Source organism: Alexandromys fortis, unplaced genomic scaffold, assembly GCF_014885135.2.
Source record: "Alexandromys fortis isolate MF-2015 unplaced genomic scaffold, M_Fortis_MF-2015_v1.1 scaffold_180, whole genome shotgun sequence".
Lineage (NCBI taxonomy): Eukaryota > Metazoa > Chordata > Mammalia > Rodentia > Cricetidae > Alexandromys > Alexandromys fortis.
In genome coordinates, this window is record NW_026068143.1 from 3,159,975 (window position 1) to 3,174,020 (window position 14,046).

Here is a 14,046-nt window from a genome sequence, read left to right on the forward strand (position 1 = left end):
CAAACAAAAAAAACAAAAAAAAAAAAAAAAAAAAAAAAAAAAAAAACTCGAGCCTTAATACAGTGGATACCATTGTTGTATTTTAAGAGTTTTAATAGAGAGGCAGAAATGAAGGGGAAGAGAAAAAAGATAAATATGGGAAATAAAATCTCTCTTCTGTTACAATATTGTAAATGTGATTTCCTTGGTTTCTGTGTTACACTGACTTACTTGATTTTTTTCTAGTTTTGTTTTGTTTTTCAGTGCAAGTGAGGTGATGTATTTCTTTGTGACATGGGTTACTCACAATACTCTACACTCTTGACTCAGCCTCCCTGGTCCTGTGATTACCAGTATTAAGCTACCATACCAAGCCTCTACATGTTTGTTTGTTTTTTTTAAATCATGAAAACGTAAATGACATTAAAAAGAGAAAATAAATAAGAAAACTTATAATTTTGCCAAACTAATGACTTGTTAGTATATAATCATTTAATGATAAACACATTTCCATTACTTCAGTCATCACGTCGACTTTCAGACCTTTATTCATCTCAAATAGAAACAAACCTACACAATTACAAGTTTGATTGTTATAGATGACTACTAACTTGCATTTTTAATTACTTTAAATAGTTTAAAATAATAGCATTCAAGAACTAGAAATTAGCAAGATGGTGATTGGGCACACATTTAATCCCAACACTCAGGGGGCAGAGGCAAGTCCCAGGACAGGCCCCAAAGCTTCTTGGAAAAACCCTGTCTTGAAAAAAAAAAACTTAGAAATTTACATTACATTGTTAAATTGGGTACATAGGTACAATACCTTAAACAGCAATAGAAGTACATAATCAGTATAAGAAAATATCCTTAAATTTTTATCAGTATACAAAAATAATACATACCAATGTAAAACATTTAAGACTAGTAGTTGCTTTTTCAGTTTACAAGTAGATTCAAAAATCTATCCTTTTATCCTATCCTATCATTTCAATATCCCTCTTTTTTTCTTTTGAGAATGAGATCCTTGTCTAATCTTCTTTGCTAGGCCTTATTCCTAAACCATGACCAACAACAACTTGTAATTAGCCCTCCTAAGTGATGCTTAACATACATAGTCAATTGAATGACTGTAACCCATTTATCCTACTTCTTTGAACTATGGGCGTCATGTTCTCTATACTGCTTCCTGTTGTCTGGGGGTTTCAGCATCTACAGTTAATTCTGAGAAAATTGGGACAATGGTCAAGTCTTGGGTTGGGGGCCAGCCTCGACAAAATTACCTTTCTTCCAGAATGGAGGTGTGAATTTAGAAATACAGTAAGAAATACAAAGATGTGAACAGAAACAATAAAACGCAGAAACATTGGATTGTATCGGGAGGGAATTTCAGTGAGTACTGAAAATTCATTCTGGTTTAGTTTCCAACAGCTTAATATACCCCTGATTTCAAAAGGTAGGAGTAGAACAAAAGGAATATATTAACATACAAATTGAAAGTCACCAGGCACAGTCCTCACTTCAGCCCTTGACCTAAGTGCTGTAGGCACTTCCTGGGTGGAATTCCAAATTACTTTTATAAAGGGAACTGGAACTTAGTTGGATCCTTAGACTTTTGTTTTAGGTAGGAACCAACTACTTCCCTATTTCTTGAGCACAAGGTGTGGCAGCTAGGCACACCTGTTAACAAGAACCTTGAGAGAGTAGAACTCTGGTTTACAAGTAGGTGGGACCTTTGTTTGAGTTAGAAACACAATAATCTCTAACTAAAAACCAAGTCCCAAATTCTGTTCTGTGGCCTCTTTGGGCCTCCTCAGTCCTGGGAGAGCTAGTTGAATTATTTTTTGTCTACTCTTTCTGTGTGATGAGAAAATGTAGAGCTCATCTGAAGTTTTGGCTGGATAGTCTATGATGCTGGACCATTTTAGCTAGCAGCTACGAAGTTGGTCTTGATACAGAATTTTTGGGAAATGACAACAGAGGCATTCTGAGATGCTGGATCACCTGGGCTACTTGTCTTTATTGGTAGCTGTTTGTGTTTCTGAAAACACAAACATTTAAAGGCAACATATATAGTTGTATTAACACAGGTATGGAACCTGTTGTGTGTACAATACAGCAAAAGATAAATTTTTTGTTCTCTGTAACCGGAGACAGCTCATTCCTTTCCTGACTGCTCAGACCTGAATAATCACACAGAAGTTATATTAATTACTACACTGTTCAGCCAATGATTCAGGCTTATTTCTAGCTAGCTCTTACATTTTGAATTAACCCATTTCTATTAATCTATGTATCGGCACAAGAGTGTGGCTTACTGGTAAGGATCCAGCATCTGTCTCCTTCAGCAGCTACATGGTGTCTCCCTGACAACTCTCACAATATATCTCTGTTCGGGTTTCCTGCCTGGCTTTACCCTGCAAAACCAGGTGTTATTCTTCATTAAAAGTTTGTTTTTTAAAATATGCTTGGTTGAGTTATCTATGCATGTTTAAAAACTTACTGATGAATCACTAACCACTAACTTTTTATGCTTTTTTTTTCTTAGAATCTTGTTAAACATCTTCCTGAGCAGAATGTACTCCGAGAACTAGCAGAGCTTAAGAATGAATATGATGATCTCTGTGAGCCTGAGCAGTTTGGCGTTGTGGTATGTATTGATCACAAAAGCCTAAGAATATACTTCTCACAAGTAGAAGAAACATGTCAGTTGATTTCTTTTACTTTATAGCTACATAATTAAATATAATATTGACTTAGAAAAAATCTTTACCTATAGCATTGTGGTATTGAAAAGTAAGTATGTTACATCTTAAGTTCACAAAAAACATCAAAGCATCATGAGATAGTCTCTTCAAAAGTAATGATAATTTATGATATTAATACATGCAAAATAGTATGTAATACATTGAATAATTTTTCAGTTCAGATCTGAATGTTAGAATAACCCCCTTGAAAACTTAGGCTGAAATAAAATAATATCTAGGGAAATTTAAAAAAAAACTAGTAACTATTTTTACTGTATATATTGTATCAGAAAAATCACAAGTATTTTATAATATTCTAGAGTGTCAATAATTGATTGAGAGCTTGCACTGTGTTATTTACATCAGGACATATAACTTACAAAAGTACCTCATGTAGTTTTATCATTTTTCTTCATCCACATCATTTTAAATGACAATAAATGATTAAGTATGAAGACTATTGTCATATATCTTACAATACCAGAAGCCTGTTCTTCAAGTAATTATCCAGAAAGAAAGTATAAAGGATATTGAAATTACTTTCTTTGAATAAATCCTACTTTTTTTTCTAGAGCTAGAGACTGAACCCACAGCTTTATGCTTCTTAGGCAAGTGCTCTACCACACAGCTAAAATCCCAACCCCTAAAAGGTAGTTTTTTTTTTTTTTAAGAAAAAAACTCAGTGTTCAGGACTGTGTTTATTTGCTATATGAATGTCTAGTTTACTCAGGCTTCCTGATTTTTTTCCATTTATAAATCCAATTGATGAATATTTTTTTAAATTATTATTTGACCTGTTTTATCGAAAATATTCCATAGTGTTTCAAATTCTTACATGCTAGAGTTCATCAGATTTCTTGCTTCAGTTTTAAAATCTTTTTAATCTGAAACTCTATTAGATAGGAGTATGTTCTTTTTAGTATATATAATAAACATTAGTCCATATTTAAAATTCTTTGATTTTAGGGCATGCTGTTACCTACATTGATATAGAAAGATTTGTCAAATCCTTGAAAAGAAAACTAGACAAGCAAATTTGAGATCAGATAGAACATATAATGGACCTGGGGAACATATTTCTCTTCTTTTTACATCAGATCTGTTCGTCAACTGAACTGGCTCTGTATTATTTATTAACTAGTGGCATTTTAGCAGAGTGCTAAATAATAAAATGTGCAGCCCCAAGTTCACACTTGAAACCTGAGCAGCTCAGATCCATCTTATAATTGAAGCAGGGCTATCCACCATCTGAGATTTCAGCTGCATCATGATGGTTATGAGCTTTACAGTAGGTAAACAACGAAGTTTCTCAGAAACCATTTTTTTTTTCCTCAGTGCAGTTTATCTAAGAAGATGTATTAGTTTTCCAAGCAAGTCCTTCAAGAGGAATATCCTTGGTACCTCACTGAGGAAATGAAATTTGCGGGGGGGGGGGTGGAACATAAAAAGCAATATACCTTCTGAACTAAAGGCAAAAATAGAAAATGGAAGAGAGTTCTTGTTTATACACATAAACATAAATATTTAAGACTGTATGTACATGAATTCTCCATGTTTCCATGTTTACTCTCACTCTATTTTGCTCTATCTCTGCTGGGATGGGGTCAGAAAGAATCTAGGACATTACTAAGTAGTTTATACTATGTAAACTGCCTAAGATTATCAATTGAGACTTATTAAATAAAGTTTAGACACACACTTTTTAAAGATTATATATTGTTCGTTATGTAATAATACTCTTAATAATAATAATAATAATAATAATAATAAATAACCTTAGTCTTTTAAAGTTAAATACACTCTCTAGTGTAAAATTGGCAGTGAATGTTTGTTGAGTTATAAGCAATCTTTTAGACAAAAATGTGAGCCAGACATTTTATAAATATAGAAAAGTAAAATATGAACTAAAACATTATCAAATTAAATTAATCTTGTGAGAATGTACTATCTTACTATTTAACCCTTAAATTTATATCAGCAGCCTAATAGAAATAGACTTTTGGAAAGTACAATCCTTCTCACTAATGAGAGAACCCCCATCTTGGGAACGCTCCTGTCCTCACCTTTCTTCACCCAGTGCCAATGTTATTTACTATATTCATATTAAAATTTATATTTATAACTTCGGTATCAAAACCCTTCAGTGCTTCCCTGACTTCACAAATTAAAATTCAAGCTCTCCATTCTCCTTATGTCTTTCATTCCTTACCATTTCTTCTTTTGTCTGTATATCCCTTCTTCTTTTTTTTTTTTTGAGTCAGAAAAGAAAGGCTATTTATTTTTTATTTATTTATTAAAGATTTCTGTCTCTTNCCACCCACCTCCATCCAGGTCTAGTAAGGTGAGCATCCAAACTGCCTAGGCTCCCACAAAACCAATAGGTGCAGTAGGATCAAAAACCCATTGCCATTGTTCTTGAGTTCTCAGTAGTCCTCATTGTCCGCTGTGTTCAGAGAGTCTGGTTTTATCGTAGGCTTTTTCAGACTCGGGCCAGCTGGCCTTGGTGAGTTCCCGGTAGAACATCCCCATTGTCTCAGTGTGTGGGTGCACCCCTCGCGGTCCTGAGTTCCTTGCTCGTGCTCTCTCTCCTTCTGCTCCTGATTTGGACCTTGAGATTTCAGTCCGGTGCTCCAATGTGGGTCATATATCCCTTCTTTTCAAACTACCACAAACTCTTTCTTGCCAATGGCATAACAAACTTCAGGACCTCCAGAGGCTCTTCTACCTTTAAAGTTGCTTTGTTTTTTTTCTATCACCCAAGCTAGTTTCTAACTTATGGTTTTAAGCTAGTCTCCTGTCTGCATCTGTTTAGTAACCAAGACTGTAGTTACTCAACATTGTTCTATTTGTTGTTTTGTTGCTTTGAGGCCTGAGCCCAGGATCTCCCACATGCCAGGCATGTATTGCAGAATAGAGCTCTGTTCCCCCTCCCCCTCTTTATGCATTCTTTTTGAAGTGTCAGGAAAGGAGATGGCCTATTTTTATTATTAATAGTACTATTACAATGTTACTGATAGCAAAAGCTTACTAAAGTGTTTTATGCTAACACTTTTAAATGGGCCATATTTTAAGTAATATTTTCAATTTGTTCCTTGGAAAACTTCATACTTTTATATAATATATTTTAGTCACTTCTGTCCACTGTTTCCTCCATCAAATTCCTCCAAGTGCTGTCAATTGCCTTGGCAGGTCACTGAGTCTAGGGGTCGTAACCCACCTGGCAGTCAGTTACTCCAGGGTCACGGAGGGGGACTATCTGGAAGAGAATGGGCTAGGAAAGAAGGAGGAGGCCATGCTAAGTTTGTCACAGCCTCCGTTTATTAGAGTCCTGGTTGCTGCTCATATAGCCCCTGGATGAGGGCTTGGGGGGCAGGGCACAGGATCTTGCAGCGTGGTCCAGGTCCTGTAGGCCAGGAGGTCAGGTGATGATTCTTTGGCCATGAAGGCTTGAGTTGACACACCTAGTTCCCTGGATAGCTGGAATGTGAGGAGGGTTCCGCTAACAGATAACAGCTAATTGGGTGTGAGGTAGGTTCTGTCAATAGAAGGATTCTTAACATAATTATGGGTGTGGGGTCCTCTGCAGACTCCCCAGGGTGATGGTTCCTGTAATGATTTCTAGGAGGGAAATGGCTCCTGACAAAGTGCTAACCCTCATCTCCTTCCCAACTTCATGTCTTCCCTATTGTTATCAATAATGCCTGAGTTCATTTTGTTCAGTCTATATGCACAGGGCTGTGGAGTTAGCCTGAAAGGTGTGGGCAATTTACCAGTGCCTTATCAACTCATAGCACTGTGGTTACTTAGGTAATGTCTACACAAGGTCAAACCAGTCAAAGTATTCTTGCTCTCTTATGATTTGTAAGGTAAAGTTTGATACTGTTATTATCTCCGTACTACTGCTGTGGAACTGAGGCAAACCAAACTCCAGTAACTGTTCCAGGGTTGGATAGTAAATAGTAGAATTCAGTTAGAATTCACAGTCAGTGCTTTTAGGCACTGTGATTTACTGAAGAAAGTTGGAGGAGAATATGATGAGATTGGCACTCTAGTCTAGGCACATGTTCCCTATCTCTGCTTTGGGCATTACTATCCCATCTAATTCCAGACAGCCTTATTTCTTGCTTACTACAATTGTGGTGTTTCTCTTTCTGTTTCAATTTTTCAGTCTACTATGGCCTTCTCGTCAAGAAAATAAATCTCACTTGCTGCCTAAAATGGGTGGATAGATGGTTAAATTATAATGTATCACTGACCTGAGGATTCTGTTAATTACTCTCTTTCTGTTACCTCTCATCAGTTTCTTCAGAAGTTGCCACTTGCTCTGTGGCCTTACATGTTATTCACTCTTCAATCACTAACAATTAGAAGTTTGCCTTACATTGTGCATTGAAGTTGATCAATAAAAGTTATTATTTCCTATTCAAAACTCAAATATGCTTCAGATCTACACTCCATCTGTACTGCCATTGCCATAGTCTGGAGAAGCGTAATTATTTGCTGTAATTGTCACCATACACTTAACTGCTTCCTACTTAAACTTTAGCTCTTCTCAAAATCAGTCTCATTTTAATGCCTCTATGTAGATTGTATTTGTATTGCTTATTAGTTACTTCCTAAAACACTAGTGTGATGTGGGATTCCTCTTTGTATGCTGTGAATACCTTTGGTTAATGAATAGAGAATCTGCCTTGGCCTGTGAAAAGTTAGAGTAGAGCTAGGCAGAGAAAGCAAGGCTGAATGATGGGAGAAAGAAGGCAGAGTCGGGAGATGCCATGTAGCTGCTATAGAGAACGTCTAAATGAACCCAAACCTTGCCAGTAAGCGAGAGCCATGTATCAATATACAGATTAATAGAAATGGGTTAAATTAAGATGTAAAAGTTAGCCAATAAGAAGCTAGAGCTAATAAACCAAGCAGTGATTTTATTAATACAGTTTCTGTGTGGTTATTTCGGGGCTGAACAGCAGGGACCAAACAAGTGGCCTCTTACAACACTAATGGTACAGTATTTGTATTCCTTCCATTCTTGCTTTCTTCCTTATTTTCTATGTTCTTTTCTATGTCTGCATGTGTGGAAACTGGATTCAACATTAGGTTATTTTTTATGTCATTTTCTGCCTTTGTTTTTGAGACAGGGTCGCTATGGACTTCGAGTTCATTGCTTTAGATAGGCTGGTTGGCCAGTCTGACAGTAGGGTTTGTCCTTATCTGCTCTCCTCGGTGCTGCCTTTACAGATATGTGTCTCTGTGACTTTCCATGGGACTGAACTTAGATCTTGTGTTTACACAGCAAATATTTGCCCACTGAAATATATTTTAGACTGATCTTAACCTATCAAGCACATTTTGGCCTAGCACCTGCCAATCTTTCTTAGTTTTAGGCATTAAACTTGTGAGTGAACTGAACTCTTGCTTCTTGTACATCAGCCATATTAAACTTCATTTTTTATGTGCTTGAATTCATTCTCTTTTCAGAATCACTGCATGTGCTATCACCCCTGATTCCTGTTGAAAATCAGCTTTGATGAAACCCATTCGTTCTAGGGTAGGAGCATAAGGATTAAGCAAATGGAACAGAGATATAAGAGACAAAAAACACAGAGCAGCATCAAAAGGGACATTCAGTGAATGTGCCTCCTTTATTTTCACATGCTTGTATACTTCACTCCAAAAGGGGGGGTGGGAATGCAACAGACTTCATTAGCATGGAATAAGAAAGAGTCTTGAATTCTTCGACCTTTGGTCCAGGTGAAACGGATCCACTTCTATACCCCAAAATTTGCCTAACTATCAAAAGTCGTTTGATCAAGCTAGGCATGATGGCACGTGCCTTTAATCCCAGCACTTGGTAAGGAGAGGTGAGTGGATGTCTGTAAATTCGAGGCTAGCCTGGTCTACAGAGCGAGTTCCAGGACATCCAGGGTTGTTACACAAAGAAACATTGTCTTGAAAAACAAACTAAACACAAAATAGGCCTATCTTTTAAACTCTCAGAGTCTTCTTTAAAATTTCCTCTCTAGAAAGTAATAATTTTACTATTTTTGAGTTTATTTGTTGAACATGTACTCTTAGATTATAAATTATATAAGTAGATGAACTATATTAATGTTATTCAAGTTATGTATCTATCAAATCCTTGTTGAATTTGTTTGCCATTCTTGTCTTACTCTCCATATGGCAGTTTCTAACATTGACAGATTCATTGTGTGTGGAATATTTTCTTGTCTTTCTCTCTTAAACAATGAGAATTTTATTGTTGCTTTTATTTCAGTGTTCAGTAGTGGCCCATTACACTGTAGAATTTTCATAAATACCTAACTCTCTAGATAACAATCACGTCTTATCAGCTAGGACAAGATGTGTATTATACATTTGATTACTCCTTCTCTATTAATTAAAATATTATCACCAAAAAGAAACAATGAAGTGTGTCTGGTTAAGATTTTTTAAGGAGAGAAAATAAGGCTTGTCTGAGTCAGTCCCTTGGTTGGTGAGCTTTAACTTTTTCACTTTTGTAAACTGTCAGAATCTTGGGTTTACTTATAATCACTTGCAATCTACTGGGAGAAAAAAAAGAGCATAGGAGGGAATTAAGCAGAAACAAACAAACAATATCAAGCTGAAGATATTCCCTCCATGTGGAGGCAGACCTCCCAGCAAGTGAGACATGCTACCTCCTATACCTTCTATGATCAATAATCTTCTTTAAAGGGTGGATTGGCTGCATAGCTTCCCACTGACTTGTCCTCTAACTTACCTCCTACAGAATTGAATTTGGTACATCCATTGTAATTATGTGCTGTACCTTTACTGGAAGAAAAGCACAGATCTTTGAAAGCTCTGGCAGTCAGAATCCCCAGCTGGAGCTTTTAAATGCTTCCAAGTATGTCTGCAGCTCAGCTGTTCTCAAGTCTCAGAGCTGTGGAAATTCCCACTTGTCGTGCACTGGGGATGGAGACCCATACTGTGTGTATCTATTAAACTAGCATGTCTTCTGAGAAAAGAAGGCAATAATTAGTTCTCTTAGTAATCAGTACTTTTGTTTTTCTGACTTCAAAATTACCCATATTTTTCAATTAAAACCATTCTCAAGCTATAATCTAGTAAGAGAGATGTTTCAATAGCTTCGTTCATATAAATCTTTAATGAACAGAACAGATTATATTATATTACTGACAGAACAATGATTTTTTTCTTATTTCTTTTGCATAAATATATGGAAGCAAAAAGAGACTTAGAAATAGAACTATAACCTCGTTTTGCTTTAATTGTTTTAAAGCCTCTAAAGAGCTTATTAACCCTGTTCAAGAGAGCTTAGCCAGGTGAAAGGGAGGTTGATAAAAAGCTTTTCCCTTCCTATGTAATATCAAAGCAATTAATTTAGAAAGAAATTTGTAGGTCCAAGTTTATATTAATATTACATCATTTCCTGAGTTTGCATATTCATTGTGAAATATTCACATGTTTCTTTATCAGTATTTTCAGCATTTTAATGTGTAATGCCTGGTGTTCTTTTGTTTTCATTTTTTTTTTTTGCACATATGAATGCTAGCTCTTACTTGTAGACGAGCTTAATGTTATCTGAAAAAAAATTAAGTTTAAAAGCCAGGGAGTGGTGGTGCACACCTTTAATCTCAGCACTTGGGAAGCAAAGGTGAGGGATCTATGTGAGTTTGAAGCCATCCTCATCTATAATAGATAGTTCCAAGACTGTCAAGGCTTCACAGAGAAATCCTGTCCCATAAGAAACAACAACGACAACAAAACCAATTTAATATTTTTTGATCAAGTAAAAAAAGTCACCATGAGTCATTCTCATTACTGTTGATTTCATTAACTTCTCATATTAATCCATGCTTATGACAGAATTGTTTATTTTGTTTATTTCAGTCACCTTTTGTAATAAAACAAAGTAAAGTAAAACCACATGAAAATTGAATAGTCACAGGAGGTCGATGGCTGTCGAGTAATTCTGTAATTGATTACTTTTCATTAAATTTAAAAATATCAAAACTTTACCCTCTTATTTTTTCTTTATGTCTTTAATTCCCTAATAGAATAGCAAAGCTCCACAGCAATTTTAGTAGTCATTTGTGGCCTCCATTACATTTTTTGACAAGAATATTTTGAAATTCTTATCCAACTTCTCAGTGAGATTCCTCCGAGTTTACAGTGTCTTTGGGGGCAAACACTGTTATTGTGTTCTGCTCTATACTAAAGACTAGTGGATATTTCTCAATGCATAATTTCCACATATCACTATCTTTGGGGAAATATTCTCTATCAGTACATCATTATTTTTCTGATGTAAAGTCAGTTTTCTCAACACTTTATTTTTTAAAGCTTCAATTCACAGATTAACCATGCCTCTCATCTCTCATGACAGCTAACGTGCAAACATTTCCCATTTTCTACATATATGAGAAATTCTCGTATTGATTATTTTGTCCAGGTACTGGATTTAGTGCAGGGAGTAAAACAATGACTCGGAGAGTTCCTGCCCTTGAAGAACTTATTGTGTATTAGAAGATAAAAGTATTCATTTAATAGAGAACCTCAAATGTATCTGCTTCCTTCCTGCAATTCCAGACAGAATTTTGTCAGTAATTGCTTCTGAATCTCACTTAGACTGGCAGTTCTGTCAACCTAATAAAACTCCATCCTTGAATATGACCAAATTCATTCCCTTTACTATAGGAAAATACAAATAAACATTTTGTAAATTTAGGAGATAGTGCCTCTTAATAATGACTATTTCTTAATATCCATTTAATAATTGCAACAAATTCTATTATTTTCAAGGGACTAAAGTTTCAAGTATATTCACATATGATAGGCATTAATAAAAGGTGATATGAATAACCCTAAAGGTTTCATGATATTCTTCTTGTTCATACATGATATTTAGCACTGCTGCTTCATTTTTATTTATTTTTTATTGAAAATTTCCACCTCCTTCCCTCCTCCCACTTCCCTCTCCTCTTCCCATTCCCCCTCCCCCCCTCTCCAGTCCAAGGTGCAGCACTGCTCCCTCTTTTTTTTTCCTGTGCATTCCTGTAGTATTTTGGTATTAAATCCATACTCATCAGCTTTATAGTTATGCAGTGTATACAATTCAAATGATATAAATGAAACTGTGCCTACCTCTTTGGGGAAATAACCCACTTGTAGTGCTCCCACTAAACCTGTCAATGTCCTTTTTTTAAAATATAGTTTCAGATCAGCTGAAGAAATGAGAGTCGCTTGATGTAATTTGATAGACAAGTAACTTGCAGCAAAAATAAATCCGCTTCATAATACAACACCCTGGTCAGCATCCCAAAGCACTTCAAGGAATGAATTATAAAACAAAAGATGCCAGTCAAGTAAAATGCTGTGAGGGACCACAACAACAAACCAAACATGTGTTTCTGCTTTATTTACTATATTATATCACTTAGGAGCACTCAAGCTCAAGTGCCTTTATGAGACACAAGCCTTTTAATAATACTATAAGTGGCTGGGGATATAGCTCAGTGCTTCCTGTTATTTCCAAGCTTGACTATCCATGCTATTCCTTTACACAGCAAAACCCTCTGATGACAGTTCAGCTTTTGTCTATCAACATATACTGGTCTGATTGTAAAGTTCACACTTAAGACTAAAACAATCCTATTGTCATGTTCTAGACATAGTAATGGTTGGTTAGAAATATCCCAGAATGACTTCACTTTCTCTGTAGTATCTTGGTTCTTTTTCAAGGATGCACTTTAAGTTATAACATGTTAAATAGTAAATGTCTATTATGATTGAAAAATGGATAAATGGAGAATGATAATTTCAGTCTACCCAGTGAATAATAGACCACATTTTTTTTTTTGGTTTTCCTAGGCAGGGTTTCTCTGTAGCTTTGGTGCCTGTCCCAGAACTAGCTCTTGTAGACCAGGCTGGCCTCGAACTCCCAGAGATCCTCCTGCCTCTGCCTCCCGAGTGCTGGGATTAAAGGCGTGCGCCACCACTGCCCAGCCTAGGCCTCCTCAGTGATTTTGTCTTCCAAAGAATCTATTCATATAACTATTAAATCCAATTTTATTTAAAAACTTTAATAGGTACTACTGCAATGACAAAAACTCCATATATGAAAGAAGTCATATTATTCCCTAGAAATAAAGGTATCACTTTAGAGGGGAAAATTTAGAGGAATTAGAGAAATCTGTGAAAGTGTTTAAAGTATTAACGTATTATAATTAAGTGTAATATATATATATATAAAACTTTAGTTAAAATGATAAACATTGCCAATAAAAGACATGTTAAATGTGGGCAAAAGTTAATGCTAGGTAGTACTGTATGACCAATATGAGTAACTGGAACATTATTTCAAGATTGAGAATCTTAATAAACAGATGCTAATAGTGTCATTGTTAATAAAAATGTGCAATATTAACAGAAGAAAATGACCAACCAAAGTCACTTCAATGATAATTTTTAAAAAATTAGAATAATAGCAAATATTTTAACATGCTCACATTTGCATCTAGAATACTTCATTCTATATGTCTACAACTTAGAAAAAATTCACAGGAATTTTCCTGAATTTTCAAATTTGGAAACTGAAGATTGCAAAACTAGGCAGACTATTTTTACATAGAAAATTATTTTTGAGACATCATAGACTGTACTCTATCTGCCTGTGCTATCTTTTTTCGTCTTTGATTAGCTTACTGGTACATAGATCACAGGAGAGGAGAAGCACACTTATCTCTGCACAACCCGCATAACAAAAGAGCAAACATTGAACAATACATCATCAATACCAAATTCAACTTTTCAAGTTACTTTATTTTTATTGTATATATGTGTCTGTTCCTGTTTATGTGTGTAGGCACTGAGTGTAGGACAGAGGCAACAGATACTCTGGAAACAGAATTATAGATACCTGTGAGCCACTTGTTCTGAGTGCTTAGAAGGCAACTTGTGTCTTCTGGAAAAACAGTAAGTTTTTCTAACTACTGAGTCATTTCTTTAGGCTCTCATTAAACTGTCATTAATGCCAACTTTGTTGGAATAACCAAATTAACGCCTTGATACGGTTTGACTTTCTTTTCCCATAGCTAGTTAGTTACCACATACTGTTAATTTTTCCTTAATTCTTTCTTGTTGAAATAAGAGCGGCGGGGCTGCGTCCCCAACACCCCAGCCGCTTGGCTAGCTCATGCCCGAAATAACAACACACAAACTGTATTCATTTAACTGCTTGGCCCATGAACTCTAGCCCTTACAGGCTAATTCTCGCACCTGGACTAGCCCATTTCTAGTAATGTTTGTAAGCACCCCA

The 14,046-nt window shown here is 35.7% G+C and overlaps 1 protein-coding gene across 6 annotated transcripts in view; it reads left to right on the forward strand.

Moving 5' to 3' along the window:
* Diaph2 (diaphanous related formin 2) overlaps window positions 1–14,046 on the forward strand; it is a 773,854-nt gene that overhangs the window by 344,929 nt on the left and 414,879 nt on the right. For all 6 annotated transcript variants that reach the window (XM_050126860.1, XM_050126858.1, XM_050126856.1 and 3 more), the window contains one exon: window positions 2,528–2,629. In XM_050126860.1, coding sequence (XP_049982817.1) covers window positions 2,528–2,629 — 102 coding nt within the window. The remainder of the gene's footprint in view (window positions 1–2,527; window positions 2,630–14,046) is intronic.